This window comes from Lygodium microphyllum, chromosome 17 (genome assembly GCF_053477565.2).
Source record: "Lygodium microphyllum isolate KBCC chromosome 17, Lygodium_microphyllum_v1.1.10, whole genome shotgun sequence".
Lineage (NCBI taxonomy): Eukaryota > Viridiplantae > Streptophyta > Polypodiopsida > Schizaeales > Lygodiaceae > Lygodium > Lygodium microphyllum.
The window spans coordinates 14758850-14778814 of NC_141151.1; the positions used below are offsets into that span (position 1 = coordinate 14758850).

The following is a 19965-nucleotide window of genomic DNA, read 5'->3' on the forward strand; positions in this document are numbered from 1 at the left end:
GCTTATGAATGTAGATGAGTATTACTCAGATGAGCAGCTGATATCTACTACCTTGAATTCATTGCCGCCCTCGTACATGGCCTTTCACACGGCCTTGAACCTCGCCATGAGGATTTCCCCACAACCACTTACTTTCCTTCAGTTAGTCAGTTCGCTCTTAGAGGAAGTGCAGACATGAAAGAACACTGGTGTGGATGTTATAGCCTCTGAGCAAGCTTTTATGGCAAGGCAAAAGGGCAAGGGGAGCCAAGCAAAAAATGCTCCGCAAAGCTATGGGACTTCAGGCACTTTACAGGTCAGCAAGAAATAGGGGGTACACAAACCAAGAAGGGCAGGCGCCACTATTGCAAGAAGCCAGGACACTACATCACTGAATGTTGAAAGTGCATAGCCAAGGAGGAGTCAGGGATGTCCATTTCTAATGCACCTTCTACTGCTACTAAGTCCGCATTGTTTGTTACAGACAGGGACTATTGTTTTTACACATATAGTTATGACTCTTCTTGGACTGACAGAGCATTTAGCTCCATTGAGGATGCAAGCACATGGTTTCTTGACAGTGAAGCTTCCAAGCACATCACATCTCGCAGGGATTTGTTTGTTGATGTTATTGTAGCCCCGGTTGGCAAGTTTGTACATTGTGCCAACAATGCATCATACCTTGTTAGAGGCATTGGGGAGATTGTGTTGACAGCCACTGATGGCTCTATTCTCCGCTTGAAGGATGTCTTGATTGTGCCAAGCATAAAGAAGAATTTGTTATCTATTTCTTCTTTGGCAAGGTGTGGTTTGCAGGTCACCTTTGAGAATGATAGATGCATGCTGAGAGATAAGGAACACATGACTTTGGTTTTGACTGGCATTCTATATCATGGGTTATATGAGTTACATGTTTTTTCAATTGATCAGTCGATCTTTCTAGCGTCCACTCTTACTTCTACTATGTCACAGGCAAAGTTATGACATGCTCGCATGGGGCATGTAAACTATGGTAGCTTAATGCTTATTCAGCATATAGAGATGCTTCATGGTTTATCCCTCTTAGAGAGACCACCTGAGCACATATGCAAAGGGATGTATTTTGGGGAAAATGCATCGTTTTTCGTTTCCATGTGATGTTGCTTTTAGAGGAGCTGCCAGGTTATAGATTGTGCACTTGGATGTATGTGGCCCAATGCAAACAAAGTCATTGGGTAGCCGTTAGTGTTTTGTCTCTTTCATTGATGACTTTACTCGTTTCTACTAGGTCTACTCTTTGGTAAAAAAGACTCTCCATTCAGACTGAGAAACAGAATACATGTCCTCTATGCTGAATTCTTTTTTGAAGAAAAATGGCATTGTTCATCAGTACACTATTGCTTTCACTCCATAGCAGAATGGGGTTACAGAGAGGAAGAATGGGCTACTCATGGAGATGGCTAGATGTATGTTGAAGGCAAAGAGCTTGCTACAATCTTTAGATGGAAGTAGTTATGTGTGCTTGCCATGTCTTGAATAGGTGTCCCACCAAGGCATTAAAGAATGTCACGTCTTTTGAGGCTTGGAACAGCCAAAAAACCTTCTGTTGAACATTTTCATACTTTTGGGTGTCTTGCATATGTACACATTCCCAAGGTACTCAGGAAGAACTTGGACAACAAGGCTGTTAAATGCATTTTTGTGGGGTATGGGAGTGAGAGCAAAAGATATAGATTATATGATCTTGTCTCTAAAAAGGTGCATGGTGAGAGATAAGGAACACATGACTTTGGTTTTAACTGACACTCTATGTCATGGGTTATATGAGTTGGATGCTTTTTTAGTTGATCAATCGATTCTAACGTCCACTCTTACTCCTACTGTGTCACAAGTGGAGTTATGGCATGCTCACATGGGGCATGTAAACTATGGAAGCTTGATGCTTATGCAACATATCCAGATGGTTCATGGTTTACCTCTCTAAGAGAGACCTTCTAAGCACATATGCAAAGGGATGTATTTTGATAAAAATGCATCGTTTTTCGTTTTTTGTGATATTGCTCTCAAAGCAACTACCAGGTTACAACTTGTGCACTCAGATGTATGTGGCCCTATGCAAACAAAGTCATTGGGTAGTTGTTACTATTTTGTCACTTTCATTGATGACTTTACTCGTTTCTACTAGGTCTACTAATTAGTGAAAAAGACTCTCCGTTCGGACTGAGGAGGGGAATACATGTTCTCTATGCTGCTTTTTTTTTAAAAAGCAAAATGGCATTGTTCATCAATACACTACTGCTTATACTCCACAACAAAATGGAGTTGCAGAGAGGAAGAATGGGTTACTCATGGAGATGGCCAGATGTATGCTTAAGGCAAAGAGCTTGCCATAGATTTTGGATGGAAGCAGTTATGTGTGTTTGCCATGTCTTGAATAGGTGCCCCACCAAGGCATTAAAGAATGTCACGCCTTTTGAGGCTTGGAACAATCAGAAACCTTCTGTTGAACATTTTCGTACTTTTGGGTGTCTTGCATATGCACACATTCCCAAGGTACTCAGGAAGAACTTGGACAACAAGGCTGTTAAATGCATTTTTGTGGGGTACGGAAGTGAGAGTAAAAGATATAGCTTATATGATCCTGTCTCTAAAAAGGTATATGTTAGTAGGGATGTCGTTTATGATGAAAATTTAGAATTATCCCTTGCTGGTTTTGACACATACAAGGCTGCCAATGATGCATTTGAAGGGCTGCTGCCCATTTCTTTCGGTGATATAGCTGAAGCTTGGGCAAGTGAACTTACTGTTCAGCCAGCTACTCCATTGGGTAATGCAGAAAACCAGACCATGGCTGATCTGAATATTCAACAAGGTGTTGAATTTGAAATTCAGCAAGAGCTTATATACAATCAAGAGGTTAGGAAAATGCCTAGATCGTATTTGCCCGCTATGAAAGATAGTCATTTGGATGCTCCTATCGCTGGTCGTACTAGAAGGCAAGCTCCTATGCACGATGGTTAACATACCATGAAGTTTGTTATAGCAGCAAATACATTTGATGGTGAGGAGCTTGAATGTTTTGACGATGCACAATATAGTGTGCATTGGATGGCAGTAATCCAAGTTTTGTTTGATTCCATCATAAAGAATCAAACATGGAACTTAGTGTCTTTGCCTATTGGGAAGAAAGCCATTGGTACAAAGTGGATCTATAAGCTAAAAAGGAATGCAGATGGATCCATTGACAAATATGAGGCCAGGCTTGTGGCCTAGGGCTATGTACAAAAGAAAGGCATTGACTATGAGGAGGCATTTGCTCCTACCTCCCGCATGAGTACCATTAGGTCTATGGTTGCTTTGGTTGCTCATTATGTATGGACTGTGCGTTAGCCTGATATGAAGATTGCATTTTCACATGTGGAACTTCAAGAAGAAGTGTATGTACAGTAGCCCATTGGTTTTGCAGTTGAGGGATCCGAACACTTGGTCTGTAAGCTGAAAAAGAATTTATATGGTTTGAAACAAGCTTCTCGAGCTTGGTATGCAAAGATTGATGCCTTTTTGCTCAGCACAAGGCTCAAAAATAGCTCATCAAAGTCTACCCTTTACATATGTAAAGAGGGGGGATCCTTGGTGGTTCTATGCCTCTATGTTGATGATATTTTGCTTACAAGAGCACATGTTGATCAAATTGCAGCATTCAAACAAAATTTGCAGCAAACTTTTGAGATGTTTGATTTGGGGCCTTTGCACTATTACTTGGGCATTCAGTTCATTCATGATGCTAGAGGTATTGGACTGTCACAGTTGAGATACATTGGTAAACTTCTTGAGAGGTTTGGTTTACAAGATTGCAAGCTAGTTTGTACACTAATGGAACCTAGACTGAAGCTGTCATTGCATGATGGCAGTGATTTGTTTGATATCCATACATGTGCTCCAGTAGTTGGATGTCTTATTTACCTATGCAACACAAGGCCAGACATATAGTTTGCAGTCTCAACCCTAAGCAAATATATGCATCAGCTATGCATGTCACGTTGGCAAGCTATCAAGCGTATTTTCCATTACTTACAGGGTACTAGGACTCTTGGATTGCTTTATGCCAAGAGGGGACCAATGTACTTACATGCTTACAGTGATTTTGATTGGGCTCGTGATTATGATTCTAGTCACTCCACTAGTGGCAAATGTTTCTTTCTTGGCTCATCTTGCATCTCTTGGCTGAGCAAGAAATAATCCACTATTGCCACATCGTCGTGTGAAGCTCAATACAAGGCAGCTTTCACTACCATAGTTGAACGTGTATAGCTTAGACGGTTGTTAGCTGATTTGGATGTATCTATCATGAAGCCTACTCATTTGTTTCACTAACAATCAGAGTGCCATTGTAGTGGCACGTAGCCCAGTGTTTCATGCACGCACGAAACACATTGAGATCCATTATCACTTTGTTAAAGAGAGGCTACATGGAGGTGATATCAACCTTGTCTATTGTCCTACCACTAGTAATATGGCAGACATCTTCACCAAAGCTCTTCCTCATGAGAAATTTGAAGCATTTCACAATGCTTTAAATTTGATCTCCTTTGGTGGATGACCCTTGTATCTTCATCACTCTTCACTCCAAAGGGGTTTGTTGGGCTCGACTTGCGCCTGCTCACAAAGGAGTGTCTGTGATCTTCAGTAGGACACTGGGGCACTTTTTACTCTCTGTACGAGAGTTTTTTCCCCCCAGATTTATTTCTTTTATTTTATGTGCCTATATTATACAGTTTTAGGCACTTATCGTGTTTCACACTCTTTGGGTGTGAACACCCTCTTACAACCCTAAGGTTTAAGGGTTCTACTTTGTACTTGAGCCTTACACTTCAGATTATTGCATTGGGCGTCGTGCTCTCACACTCTACATTGTCAACTGTACACTCAGCTGAGCTTCGATCTGTCCTTCCAACACAACCCTCTCATTTAGGTGTTTAATGAATGATGTAGGTGGTTTGATCATGACTCGTGATTAATTGATTAATCATGATTGATGAATATGGTATTTTTATGATTCATAAACCTTACAATTTACTTTTCAATGCTTTTGAAAATCTAATTTAGAAATAAATGTTTCTTAAGCCAAGTTAAATTCAGTTTATAAGTTCTCATGAATGTTTTACATAACTTACTTATCATATTCGATGAAACTTGGTTCTTGCTGTTTCTTAAGTTTGGTGAAACCATTTCCTACATTGAAATCTGTATTAAATCTCCTGTTCCTGAAACTCTGGCTACACTACTTATCAGCATGTTCCTCTCTCAATGAAATGGACAAATATAAGGATTGGAAAATTATAAGTAACAAACCTAGTTCTGGCCATTTGCAATTCCTTTGCATGTCTGCCATTTGCATTCATAAGGATATATTGCCCCGGTGAAAAGCAAATCTCTGCAAAGTAGGGAAAGACTAAGTGTTGTTACATTATGGTTGCTCCTTTGTAGGTGTTTGATTGTAGAGCTGCCAGTTGGACAAAATTTGGCTAAGCACCAATTGCCTCACCTTGCTATTTGAGAAGCTAAAAACTACAGCAGTAATATGACACTTACTTTGGTGTTGCCCAGCAAATAAAGTTCTTTTGAACAAACTATTGAGCAAACTGCACACAGATTTCCTTATCAAAGATTTGGGAAACAATTTTGACTGTTTTGTAGATTTCTCCTAGATTAAGATGGTACTTTAAGTTCTTCAGTTGGATTTGATATTGGGAAATTTGGACTACAAAAAAAACTTGGCAAGACATGGAAAGTCTGATGCCTTTTAAAACAAACGCTATTTCTTTGAACATGTCTGATTGGAGTGCTTCCAGTTGGGCGAAAGCAGGCTAAGTGCCAAATTACCTCAGCTTGGCTGAGATGCTCACAGCGTACAAAGACTGTGCGACACCTACTTTTGGATCGCCCAGTCAGTAGAAATCTTAGAGAGAATCTGGCCAATTATATGCTAGATTCCCTTCTAGAGATTTGGGAAACAGTATGTCAATAGCAAAAACGTTGCAATATTCAATTATAAGATCTTGCAATTTAACACCATCATTACCATCAGCAAACAAGTACGAGCTCTGAACTCATACTGCTTTCAATGCTCAGCTATTGAGCAAGACAAGCAAAGAAAACAAGTTGCAAAAGGATAGTCATGATTTTATACAACAAGAACAGCTAGACAGGCTTGCATTGTTTCTGCAATAACTCTATAGGAATACCAATACAATAAGCCAATTAAGAATCAGAAAGTTGAATTCAAGATTTACCATTCTTCCAAAGAAGTTTTCAAAATCAGGGTACAGACTAGCACAAGATCCACATTACAGAGTAATTTCTAGAACTGACTGGAGGCTTAGAGCTTATGTGTTTTAAAATATTTTAGTGTGGAGCAGCATTGCACTGAAAAATTTAAGGTTGGCATTTAAAAGTCTGATTTTAGATCCTTTAAGTGTTTAGAAAATGCAACAGTTTTGGGAGATGCTGCATCACTTGTTTTTCTAGAGGTTACATTGACAGTTTGTACTTTAGTCTCAAAATGTTCCAAAGTTGTCACATTGCAAACTTCACCGTATTTTTCAACAAGAGAGGAGATTTTTGAGTGATGTCAGGGTAATTCGCAAAACTTTTTGAAAAGTCTCAACAATGAAAAGAAAGAAATGACCAGGAGGAACAATATATACACTTACCGCAACATCATTCAATTTGATTGGCTCTAAATATTGTCTATAAAACTGTCCGAAGCTTGAACCCTGTGAAGTCCCAAGACATCAATTAAAGTAACATGTCATCTGGCATTGCTACTCTATTGTTCTATGTTGTTGCAATAAAGCAAATATGCTCCTAGAGTAGAAACAAATAGATGCTTGGAATGTCATTTATACACAAACCCACTTTTATTATCACAATATGTAAGGCAATCCTACCAGAGGGCTATTTGCCAAATTTCAGATCCATCTGGTGGATCTTCAAGAAGCTCATTGCAGGTCCATGGATTCAAACAGAGGAAATGTAGCTATGGAGAGTAGCAATGCATCCTAGTGGGCGATTGCGGCCCACCTGGTTATGCATGGAGTCTAGATACACATACGCATACATAGTACTAACTGTCAACGACGAATCAGACAGGGTGGCAACCAAATGAGCAACTATATGGTGAATAGGTGGCAAGCAGGTTATCAAAACATGCAGTAAACATGGGACAAGCAGGAGTGGGAGAATAGGCTAGAGTGGCATGGACAATAAGCATGGCTGGGTCTAGTTAGACATTTTAGACTCTAGCCAAAACTGCCTGCTGTGCTATAAAAAAAAACCACTTTCCAACATGATGATTATGTTGCAATCCCTGCAAATTTAGTCTAATAGCCAAGGCAACATGCAACCAAAGACTCTTCCAGAATGAATGTTGTTCCAGGTTAGCTCCAGTACGTCTATTCCACTACAGGATTCAAAGAGCACTCTTCCCACCAAGATTGGTGATGATTGTTCTGGAGTGGCTCCATTCAACCCCCTTGTACACCCACAGGTCGTAGCATAGTGACATGGGACAGGTTTTGGGGATGAGACGGTTATAGGGATGTTGACATGAATTGCCATCCCATCACCATGAAAGGGGGCTCCAAAATGGGGATGGGACTGGGCCGGTATGGGGACAAGATAGGACCAGGATGGAAACCTAGAACATGGCCGTCCCATGTCACTATGGGTTGTAAGCACATAGTATACAAGGTGGCCTCATGCCCAATAATTATGGCTGCTAAAATTTGTAGATGTATAGCCTAAGGGCCCTGTATTTTGGTCCAACTCCAAACTGTTGATATAAAAAGCTACCTCTTGATTAAGTTTAGATCAAGAAAGTTAGTATACAGATTATGAGGACATGCTGCTGCCAGCAATCAGTCAGGAGCCCCTATCTGACAGTTCTATCAAACATCTAATTTGAACTCCAGCCAAGGATTGACCTATAGCAAACTCAGCTGTGAAAATCAGCCGATGTTGTCACAAACACAACAAAAAAGAACTTGTATCCTTTTTCCATCAGTTTGCATAGTCAATTATTTATCAATTTTTTTGTAATTAACAGATATTTAGAAAAGTGCATTTGGCCACGAATGTGTCGTCACAGGTATGGTGAACATGGCCCTCCCATGTCACTATAGGTCGTAGTCACATAATATACAAGGTGGTTATGAGCACATGCTGCTGCCAGCAATCATGCAGGAACCCCTATCTGACAGTTCTATCAATCATCTAATTTGAACTCCAGCCAAGGATTGCCCTACAGCAAATTCAGCTGTGAAAATCAGCCTATGTTGTCACAAACACAACAACAAAAAGAACTTCTATCCTTTTTCCATTGAATTGCATAGATTATTTATCTAATTTATTGCAATTAACAGATATTTAGAAAAGTGCATTAGAGCTAGCCCCTGATAAGTCGTCACATAGGTATGGTGGATCCACACGATGGGTTAGAAGAAAGATAGTACACACCTCCACCTATATCACCCAACTAGGCAATCGATATTAGAACTCAAGCTTGTTAGGATCCGACTCGCATACAACAAAGATTCATGCCTCGAAGTGTGGGCTAGATTCGATAGAATAAATAACTACAATGAGCAAGATGCCATGATCATGGAAAGTTTATACAATGTGAATCTTAAACTAAAAGTTTAGAATGCACATATCTTTGCGTAGAAAACTCATTTAAGAATTCCAACATTGTTTTTGTAATATACTTGAAAAGAGCTTTCACATGATAGCCATACTAGGGGGCCCTAAATTCTAGGGGATCCCTAAATTTGACAACCTCGGATTGGCCTAACAATGCTAATCTTAAAAAATAGGGATGACATTCTTAAAAATAGTAAGATTGTGTTCTAACAATGCTTTTCTATTCTTGATAATTCTCATATCCAAAAGGAAGGTTATAATAAGAGACAAGTGTCAAGACACTTATCACACAATCTCCCAAGTGTCCCACCACTATCCAATTTTGTTTTTGCAATTCGCAAGTGCTAGAGCATTGCTACCCATACCCTGTTCGTGGAGGGCATCTCAGCCAAAGCCATTGAAATCAGCCTACCTTCTCAAATAGGATGGTAATACATTATTAGGACTTAATTATGGCAATCAATAAATGAGCATAAACTGAAATGCATACTTTATCTCAACAATCTTGAATAGTAGACACCCCATTGGCCCTAAAACTAGAGCCCCTTTCGGTGTTTCTTTAACTTAAATTGCTAATGGATTGAGTAAAGCTAAGATTCCGCAATCTCCTTCGCTGACCCAAAAGCCACTTGCTATACAAACAAACAACAAAAATTTGGGCTGAGGATTTTCACCCGAGACTTGCACAAATGGAACCCCAAATGGCCAAATGTTGCCCCAAATTCACAATGGATGAGCTGGCATATGAAATCCCTGACAATTCCTTGAATTTCAAGAGCTGATTTTAGTGCACAATGCCCTTGACTGATGGCATGGGTCCCAAAAATGGCTAGTAAACCCTAATTACTACTCTAAATTACGCTTTACTGCAGAAATTCTCCTGCTATCCACCAAGTTTAGCAAATATTTTCTCCAAATGGCTAGGAAATGCCGAGATCTTTTGAGAGAAGGTGACAGAATGTTGAGGATAGAGAAATTTTTTATTGTACCTGTAGGAAAACCCAAAAAGTGGCTGCTGTTTGCCTAAAACAGCCCTAGATGCTATCACTACTAGCAAGGAGGAGGCCATTAAATGCTGTCGCTTGCACCTAGGAGGACTGAAACTAATGTTGCCTACTCATGAGTGGTCTTCTCTTGCTATTGGCTGCCCTAGAAGATCCTCCAATGGCTGCAAATCAGACCAGTAGCTGCTTCTTTCTCTCTCTAAGTAGAATGAACTGAATGGCTCTCGATCAGCTCCAAAAACGTTTTTAATTACCGGGGTAATATGTTTCAACAAAAAACGGCTCCTTCCAATGCGTCACTGCTCCCTTGCCCCCCGCCATCCAACCAACGAGTCCCCCCGCCACTGTCCCATGTTGTGCTCTTGCTCCACCCCTATCGCACCTGTCCTCTCCCGCCTTCTGCTGCACCTACCCCCCTTCCCCCGCCTACTCCCATGCCTTCTACTCCGCCTCCCTCCCGCCTTGTCCCTGGCACGACTCCCCCCCCTCCCACCAGTGCTGACCCCGTCTCCTTTCACCTGCTACTCTGCCCGTTCCTTGGCATGACCTTCCCCCAGCGCAGTGTCCACCTGCCGTCTATTTTTTCCTCCTCCCCTGCCAGCTTGTCCCGGCCTGATCTCACCCTGTCCCCCCCAGCTAAGGGCCTGAACCCCCACCTCATCCACCCAAACCCCCCCACCTCCTCCGCCCTAGTCCTCCGCCTCTTTCGTACTGCAGCCGGCCCAACACCCGCACTGTGGCCATTGTGGGCCGGCTTACTTGGGTGACCAACACCCCTTCCCTTTCACTCCAGTTGCTCCCTCCCTCTGCAGCAACTTCTCCTCCCCCTCCAGCAGCGCAGTAGCGTATTTGGTAGGTTCTCAGCAGAAACACGCAATGGAAACCTCTGGTCAGACGCCAGTGCATTTTGCAAGGGCCCCCCAGTCAAACACCCTGTATGTCGTACTCTCTGAGAGGAACAGCTCTTAGCCATCCGTGCCGCAGAGCTGGAGATTAAAGAAATAGCAATCTTTGGTCAGATAGTAGGTCACTCCCCATCCAAGGTCCAACTTTGTGATTGGCTTCACTCCACGCTGCGTATCGGCATAGTGCAGATAGTGGAGGCCGTTCTAATGAGTCAAGGGATCTTCATGGTTCGACTCACCTCGGCTGACGCAGCCTGTGAGTTACTAGCCAGTTTACCCTATGCTTCCATGAAGGGGTTCATCCACATGGTCCCTCAACAATCATCCTCGATTGCACTGCATTGTGCCAAAGCAAAAGTATACTGCACTAAAATTTCCATAAGGCATCACAATCGCAACATTGGCTACTATTGTCTAACCATGCCATATGCCCCAAAAACTTGCTAAAATTTCCAGCTAGCATAAACATGACATAAAACTGAAAATCAGTCCAAAATTGTTGCTAGAAGCCCATTGAATGCATCCATAACTCATGTTTCTCAACTATTCTGACTTTGCAACCACAATAAAGCATATTCTTAGCATAAACCATGGCTAAAATTGTCACTAGCATTCATTAACATCCTGTTGTCCATGGAACAAGCTGTAAACCTTTGAAAACCGAGCATAATCTGATCATAAAGTAATCATTTGCTGATTTGAGAACTAATCACAAATTGCTACAAATGTGACCCCAAACTGAATGCCAAAAACTGATCAGAAACCGATCCAAAAGTGACCATAAACCATTCTCAAATTGATGCAAAAACTCATGTGAAAGTAGTCTCGTCGTGGTAACAACAATATTTATTTGCACACTGCTCATACTAACTAGTACACTAAGTAATGACCTCATGGCAGACGTATTGTCAGCACAATACCTTGGATGTATGCTGAATATATCTGAGATTTACTACATACGAGAGCTATCCATAACTGGTGGAGTGGAAGTGCTATCTCCCCCCAGGTAATGCTCCAAACCCCTCCTCTGTTGAACCTAACTAAGCCCAAACAGAAGTTGGCTCTAACTGAAAGGCATCTAGATAAAGTTGCAACAATTGGGGATGGTCTACTAACTAATCCTCTTCCATCCACTATGCATCCATTGGTAAATAGTTCTAAAACATCACTAAATATCTCTTGGAAACTTTACCTCTAACTTTTCTTTCTTTATGTGTCAAAATCTGCTTGGGTACCGAAATCTCATCCAGCTCCTCAACCTCATGCTGAATTTCGGCAAATACATCCTCTGGCACATCCCCATGAAAAGGCCTCAACAAACTGACATGAAAGACATTGCGTATTCGCCAAAGTGGATGTAATTTCAGCTGATATTGTTGGGTTCGACTAACGCCTATACTAACAAAGCAGTCTCGATGATCTTCAGTAGGACACTGGGGCACTTTTTCCTCTTTGTGCAAGAGGTTTTTTTCCTAAATTTTATTTCTTTTATTTTATATACCTATGTTACATAGTTTTAGGCACTTATCGTGTTTCACACTCTTCAGGTGTGAACATCCACAACCCTAAGGTTTAAGGGTTGTACTTTGTACTTGCAACTTACACTTCAAATTATTCCACTGGGTGTCGTGCTCTCACACTTTACACTGTCTATTGTACTCTTACCTAAGCTTCGATCTCTTTCTCCCTTCACATTTTGTATCAAAGCTGGCCCTCAGCTCAGCTCAGACAATGGCCAGCTGATCTCCTTAGCATTTGGCCCCACCCGTCAATGCACCTCCAACCGTGGTAGCTCCCCCTGCACCTCCAGTTCTCTGTGCTTCTTCCTAGAGGTGCTGCCAGCTCCTTGCACCCTGTGCTACGCCGTGTCTTGGCACATCTGCCAGCTCCAGACGCTGTTTGCCAGCTAAGCCTTAGGCATTGGCAGGTCCTGCGCAGCTGGTTCGACTTGCCGCTTGCCTCACGCCCACTCCGCCCTTCTGCTACAGCGTCACCCCTCTAATCCCGGCCGCCCGTTTGCTCCAGTTTGTGCACCTGCTCCAATCTGCTCTGTGACACCAGCCAGCGCACCAAGTCAGCCGAAAGGTGCACGACAGGTCCAAGTTCACTTTGGAAATCAGGGTAAAAAGATAATTTTATTATTTTTTAAAAATTCAGATTTACTTCTCTGGTAGGGTCTTGTTGCCCGGGCAGGCATTCATAGTTCCAGCATGTGTCTGAGACACAATTACTGCAGAAATTTTGTGCATTTCGGGCTTGGTTTCTTTTTTAAATCTTGCATATATCTATGTCGAGCATTTTTTATTACAAGAAGTATATCATAGTGAATCAAATTGGCATACAAAATAGCATAACACATATAGTATCATATTCAATAACACATTACACAATTATGAAATGCAATAACAAAATGTAAGGTTCCAACATGATATAACAAGGAGATTACCCAAACATTGTTCTTTGGCTATTTATAAAATTCAATGGTGTATGTATACATTTTGAAGATAAAACTAGCTTGAATTTCAAAAAAGGATGAGAGACATACACTTTATATAAAAGGAAAACATTGGAGCAAAGTGTCTCATGCATTAGAAAAGAAAAAGAAATTCACTTTTCGTGTCATTAAAGACCAGCCTATGATTACGCAACTCATTGAACACAATGTCAAACCGCTTTTAATACTTTGCCTCATTCTTTGAGTAGACAATCATGTCATCAAAGAAAGTATCCACAAATGCTCTATGTGGCCTAAAGATGGGATCCATCAACCGATTAAAAGTGGTAGGAGCATTTGTAAGCCCAAAAGGCATAACAAGAAACTCATACAGCCCAAAAGATGTCCTGAAAGTTGCCTTGGGCACATCCTTCCGTCAAATGCGTGTGGATATCAAGAATATGGTTGCCCTCTATAATCTATTCATAACATTATCATTCCAAGGGATCAGAAACCGATTCTTTATTGTGATTTTGTTCAAAGCACGATAGTTCATGCATATAAGCCATTAACCATCCTTTTTCTACACCCAAAACATTGGAGAACAAAAAGGAGATGAGCAAGGCTAAATCAATCCTTTTTCTAACAGCTCGTTTACTTGACTCGTAATCTCCTCCTACTCGACTACACTGACTCTATAGGGTGGCTTACTAGGCAAGCTACTTCCAGGGATAAGATCTATGCCATGATCTTCAGGCCTTATAGGTAGTAGCTGCCCTAGAAGTGACTAGGAGAAGCAATCAACATACATTTTTAAAAATAACGTGATTCTTCTCTAACTTGGACAAATTCCCAACATTCTCAATATCATCCTTATCCTTAGTAAGAACCAAGTACCTTGAAAGATGATTTTCATTACTTTATAAATGGCAACAGTAGATATAACAGGGATAGATTCCCCTTTCAACTTTACATCAAGTGTAAGAGTTTTTCCCTTCTACTTAATAGTGATCTCTTTTGCATGTGAATCAATCACTGCATGCATACGGTGACACCATGGCATAATACCAAGCAGCATATCACAACCCTCAAGTAGAGCCATAAAGAACTCTTCATTGTCCACATATCTCTAAACGTGCAACCAAAGCTTCCCAATGAGCAATGTGACAGGTCTACATGGCCCTTAGATGCCATTCCAACTTTCCCCATGGGTCCTATCTCATTCTCTCTAATGCCTAGATGCCCTGCCATGTATACAGAAATGAAGTTGGCCCATGCACCATTATCAAAGAATATCAATGTACATTAATCCCTAATTTTCGCCCATACTCTCCATAAGTCAGTAGCATCATCATTGGGTTAATCACTAACAACATCGGGCACCAATCCCACTAATGTTTTAGACTTCTTTTTCTTAGGATCTCCCTGATTTTCAAATTTTCCAACTTATCGCCTATTGGGCCAATCCTTTGCAATATGACCCTCGTGTTTACAAATAAAACATTTATTTGCAGCCATCAATTCCTACGTTGTGCCAATGATTTCAAGTCCTTTCTTTACTGTTTTGGCCTCTTTTCAAGCTAATTTTCAAATCTACTCGTTTTCTCAGCCTTAAACAGCTTTTTATTCTGCTTCTTGCCACTCTCTTTGAAGCCTAAATCTTTCCCATGCAGCAAAGCATCAGCTATAGCAGTCTCTATGAGGCTTAGACATGCTAGACATGGTGGATTTTATGCAAAAATCCCTGATTTCTTTGGGCAGCCCACGTATATAATTTTCCACTTGTTCATGAAGGGGTACTAGACAATAAGAAGTGACATGCAACAATGCATCCCAAAACTTCTTACTTTATTGCTCTAAATTCTTGCATTTCTTTCGATCAAGTTTATTCCAAGCTATCATGGTGTCCTCCTCAAAAGTATTTGCCCACCAATTCGATGCAAACATTTGCTTAAATTGTACCTATGTTGACGGTGCTCTCCCTTGCATCAAGAGTGTGACCACCACTATAGTACATTCCCCTTCAAGAAAGTGGATGCCTTCCAAATCTTAGATAATTTGGTGAAGTTTCCTTCTAAATAGGCTCTATCAAACTGCTGAATGAGGGTCAATTTTTCAACCTATCTTGTGCACCAGTGAAGGACTCAAACTTCACTACTTTTCCACCCTCATCAAAGTCTTTTGCTGCCTCTTTGGGTGTCAAGTTATTATACACTAGCTACTGCAAAAAGGATGCATTTCTTGTATTTACATCATTACTAAGACTAAACAAAGCATTTGCATGACCAATACTCATTTCTTGAGCCCCATAAACATTCGAGGGTGCAAATGCATTAATAAACATGCCTCTTTGTGCCGAGGCATCAAACCAATGCTGCCATACATAGGGCTCTACACATTTCTAGCTATACCTAAATACATTTGGCCTTGCACACCATGCATTGGCTATTGCATATCATAGTGAGTTGTGTCATACATTCTCATATGCAATCTTTGTCCAACCATTGCATGAAAAATCATGCTACCACTACTCTAATTTTGGTATCCCTAGCTTTAAGCACAGTGACCATTGGACTAGTAGTGAAGACTTGACACCGAGGCATGTAGCGGACAAGTGTAAAGGCTATGTGGTGCAAGGATAGGGCAAAAAAAACAAGCTGCAATGTAAAACTTTCATTTTAAATTGCAAGTTTACATCTTAGAATTTAGTTACATTGAAAGTTTCACCTCGTAGGTAGCATGATTAAGCAGCTCATTTATGATTAAACGATCAAGTCACTAATTAGCCCTTAATAAAAAATAACATACAAAATCCATTGGATTGGTACTTCCATAACGGCCTTGCATTTGCACACCTTGCCCCATAGGTACCAAATGTTTATCTTCATTAACCTCTTTGGGAGCTTCACGCAAAGGCTTTGGAACTATCTTCGATGCACCTTGTTGTCCCAAAGGTGTAGAAGATGACTTCTTCTTCTTGCCCTTGCTGTTCTTCTTTGGAGCATTCAAAAATTGAACAAACTCAACATCCTTTGCCAATTCAGCAAAGAGATTTGCTGTTGTCCTCACGCGATCCTTGAACTGCTCATTAAATTCCTCTTCCTCTTGTTGATCATTAACCTCATTTTGTCTTGAAGGCCTTGCATCTTACCCAAAAATAACATTTTCAACTTATTGTCCATGTAACCGGCCTGTTCACTAGGAAGGGCAGTAGTGTACAACCAAAATAAATAAATAAATGCTTTCACCCAATTAACAGTCGCCCACTTTACCTGAACTTAAAGACACAGAATCAAGACGACATACAGGAAGCTAGAATGCTCCTGTTGCAACACATACACCTTGTTGGCCCCTAAGTCAGGCGCCCCTTGCGGTATTTCTTTATTTTTAAAGAGAGAAAGTACAATGGGCTGTCTTTCACCTATTCTGGGTGAAATTTGACAGCATAACAGTACAATTGCTGACCCAAATCAAGTTGACCAGGAGGGAAAAATTTGCCCAAGTCTGAAACTTCTGGTTGGAGTGCAGAATTGACCATTTCAGTCTGCTGTAATTACTGGTTCAGACCTGTTCTGAGACCTGTTTACAACACATACTGTTCCCTGCACTGTTCTGCCCACTGTAATTACTGGTTCAGACCTGTTCTGAGACCTGTTTTCAGCTCATATTGTTCCCTGCACTGTCCTGCATCATCTGGGCCAAGTGCCCCTTGATTCTGACATCAATTGGGCTCTGAAATAACCTCTGAACAGTCCAAAACAATATTGATTCAGTGCTGTTTCAGACACTTACTTGGTGAGATTACCACCCTCACCTGTCCCTGCTGGGACAGCATACAACTGCTCCTGTTCCTAGAGAAAGGAGGCTCTAGCCTCATGCAAAAACAGCATATTCCACATAGCTGTACCTAAATCAGAAGAAAGGCCCTTGATTCTGCAGCATAACCATACTGTCAGGGAGAGAAAGAGAGAGAGTAGGAAGCAAACTCAAGCCTCTGTGCATCATAGACAAGGTAGACCAGCTCTCAAGAGCCCTCCATCTGCAGCAATCCATCTCCCTTTCACAAAATGAGCCCCTCCATGCATTGAAACTCGTTTTTGTGCTGCCCTCTCTCTCTCTTTTGGGAATTTATGCCCAAATTGTGACACATGGCATACATGTAACAATTTTCCTGTTTAAACCTTTCGGTCTAAAATTCTCCATCCTCGGTTCAAAATTTGACCTCGGCACAGACCAGAGGATTAATCCTCGTACAAAAACGAAAATAATGACGCGAATAGATTCTGGGGTCCAAAAATAGTAACTCCCTAAATTTAAGGTGTTGCTTCCATTGCATCCCCACTAGTCTTCTGACCATCTTTGCAGACTATGGCTACATCCAAATCTGTAATGTAGCTCAACTGAAAGTGAATTTCCACTGATGACCCCACATGGACTAATCTCTTGAAGATTTGTCCATCTTCACTTTGGACTAGTCTCTTCCAGGCTAGTTCTTCAACACACTTGTCCATATACACTTTCACAAGTCTCTTCCAGGCTTGTCAATCTACAGTGCCATCAGTCTCTTCCAGACTTGTACTGAACCTTAACTGTCCAGTCTTGACTCACTAGACATTCCTGTCCGTTTCACATACTGGCCATGCAACTCAGGCGTTTAGATTTCAAGAGGGATCCTTCCAAAAAGAAAAACCAAATAAAATATGTAATAAAGAAATCAACAAAAATGTAATAGTTGTCACAGTCTTGTGATAGTCCACCATGTGAGCCTTATCCAAGATCAGGCATTGCATTTCCTTCTTCCCCATGTGAATGTCCATACTGAGAGGCATCATCAGTGCTTGATTCCATCTCACTGTATAAAGACACCTAGCTGTAATTTCTTAGATGAGCACAAAAATCAGCACTAATACAAAGCTTCGGCTTGAAATCAAGTGCCTCCGACCCACCAAATCAAAGAATTGAATGATATCCCGGCAATGGAACCACAAAACCATCCTTCCTTCTCAAATAGGGTGGTAATACCTGATTAAGCACTTAATTACAGCAATCAATAAATGAGCAAATACTAAAATGCACACTTTTATCTTAACAATCTTGGACAGTAGACACCCTATTGGCCACGAAACTAGGACTCCTTTTGGTATTTCTTTAACTATACTTACTAATGGATTGACTACAAGCTGAGATTCCACAATCTTCTTTGCTGATCCAAAAGCCCCTTGCTGTACAAACAAACAACAAACAATTCGGGCCAATTGCCCCTTGATTTTCACTCAGCACTTGCACAAATGGAACCCACACTAGTCAAATGTTGCCCCAAATTCACAATGAACGAGCTGGCATTTGAAATACCTAACAATTCCTTGCATTTCAAGTGCTGATTTCAATGTATGATACCCTTCACTAATGGCACAGGTCCCAAGGTGGTTGCTAAACCCTAATTATTGTTGTAAATTAGGGTTTACAACAGAAATTCTCTTGTTGCCCACCAAATTTGGCTAAGATTTTCTCCAAATGGTTGAGAAATGCGACAATGTTGGATAGAGAGAGAGAGAGAGAGAGAGAGAGAGAAAAAGAGAGAATTCCCTGATTTTCCGCACAGGAAAACCCAAAAACTAGCTGATGTCTGCCTCCTAGAACATCCCTAGATATTGTCGACTACTGCCAAGGAGGCCACTAAATGCTGTCATCAGCCCCTAGTTGTTGTTGCCTACACCTCGGAGGGTTCGAACTATTTTGGCCTGCTCATGAATGGTCTTCTCCTATTGTTGGCTGCCCGAGAAGATCCTCCAATGGCTGCAAATCACACTAGTAGCTACTCCTTTCTCTCTCTCTAAGTAGATCGCATTGAACAGCTCTCAACCAACTCCAAAAACGTTTTTCTAAGTTAATGGGTATTTGTGCTCAGTGGTAGCCTTCTAATCCCATTTTCTAGCAATCTCTAACCATGAAATTAATTTTCAGAATTAATTAATTTTGAAAAGTAATTTTAACCCTTCTAACCCCGCCCAAAATTCAATCTGCCCATCCATATTTAAATTGGCTAGGCCATTTGCAACCTGGAGTCGTTATGCCTAGTCCCTAGTGCCACCACTGGCACTTACTAGCCAAACAACAATCCTAGGGTCAAAACTGACACCAATTGACAACCAAAGCCTAGATAGCCTAGCGTGTCACAAATTGTGCCTTTGACACCCACTACATCATCGAGGTCCTTGGAGTGTTACCATGAAATAGCTACCATGTGCAACACATGCTTTACAACCTTACACATTTGATAATTAAGTTAATCAAATGTTACTAGCAAGATTAAAGCATCCAAAGAATTTCACGTCCCTGTGACAACTACCCCAACTTGTCTACTACCTATTGGCATATGTTTTCCACCATCTTCTTGCTCATCTCTCCTGCATCCATCGCAACCTGATCCAACCCCTCTCACTTGCTGCATTTGTTGCTCGTGACCAACCCCAAGCTACGTTGGTTGCTTCGGAGGCTCCTCCAGCTGTTGACAACAATCACATCAAATATCTCTAAGGTATTTTAAGCAATTTTGTGATGAATGGGATATTAAGCGTTAGTTGATTACCCTATACATCCCACTCCAGAATGGTATTGCAAAGTGCATCAACATGACTATTTGAGAAACAGTCCATAGTATCGTTAGTCAGGTAGGCTTACTATAATACTTTTGGTGTAAGGCAATCATCATGTATCTCAAATGCATCTTTCTTAGACTTTGGGATCCATAAGCTTGAAAGGTTATCTGTAGCCATGATATAATTTTCCATGAGAATAAGATGCATAAGGAGCTTGAGTAGGTAGTTAAGATATGCAAGGTGGTCTTTCAGGAGGAGCCTCCTGTTACAGTATATCCCCCTAGACACCCTCCAATTGATATAGTTTCCCAACATCTACCTATTGTGTAGGACTATACTATTAGATAGAAAGGAAATGTTGAATG

General features: G+C 41.1%; 1 protein-coding gene across 1 annotated transcript in view; it reads right to left on the bottom strand.

The window, feature by feature from the left end:
• Window positions 1–19965, bottom strand: part of CGL1 (alpha-1,3-mannosyl-glycoprotein beta-1,2-N-acetylglucosaminyltransferase) — a 162524-nt gene that overhangs the window by 15089 nt on the left and 127470 nt on the right. Inside the window, exon 15 of the mRNA XM_087697038.1 lies at window positions 6672–6734. Coding sequence (XP_087553164.1) covers window positions 6672–6734 — 63 coding nt within the window. The remainder of the gene's footprint in view (window positions 1–6671; window positions 6735–19965) is intronic.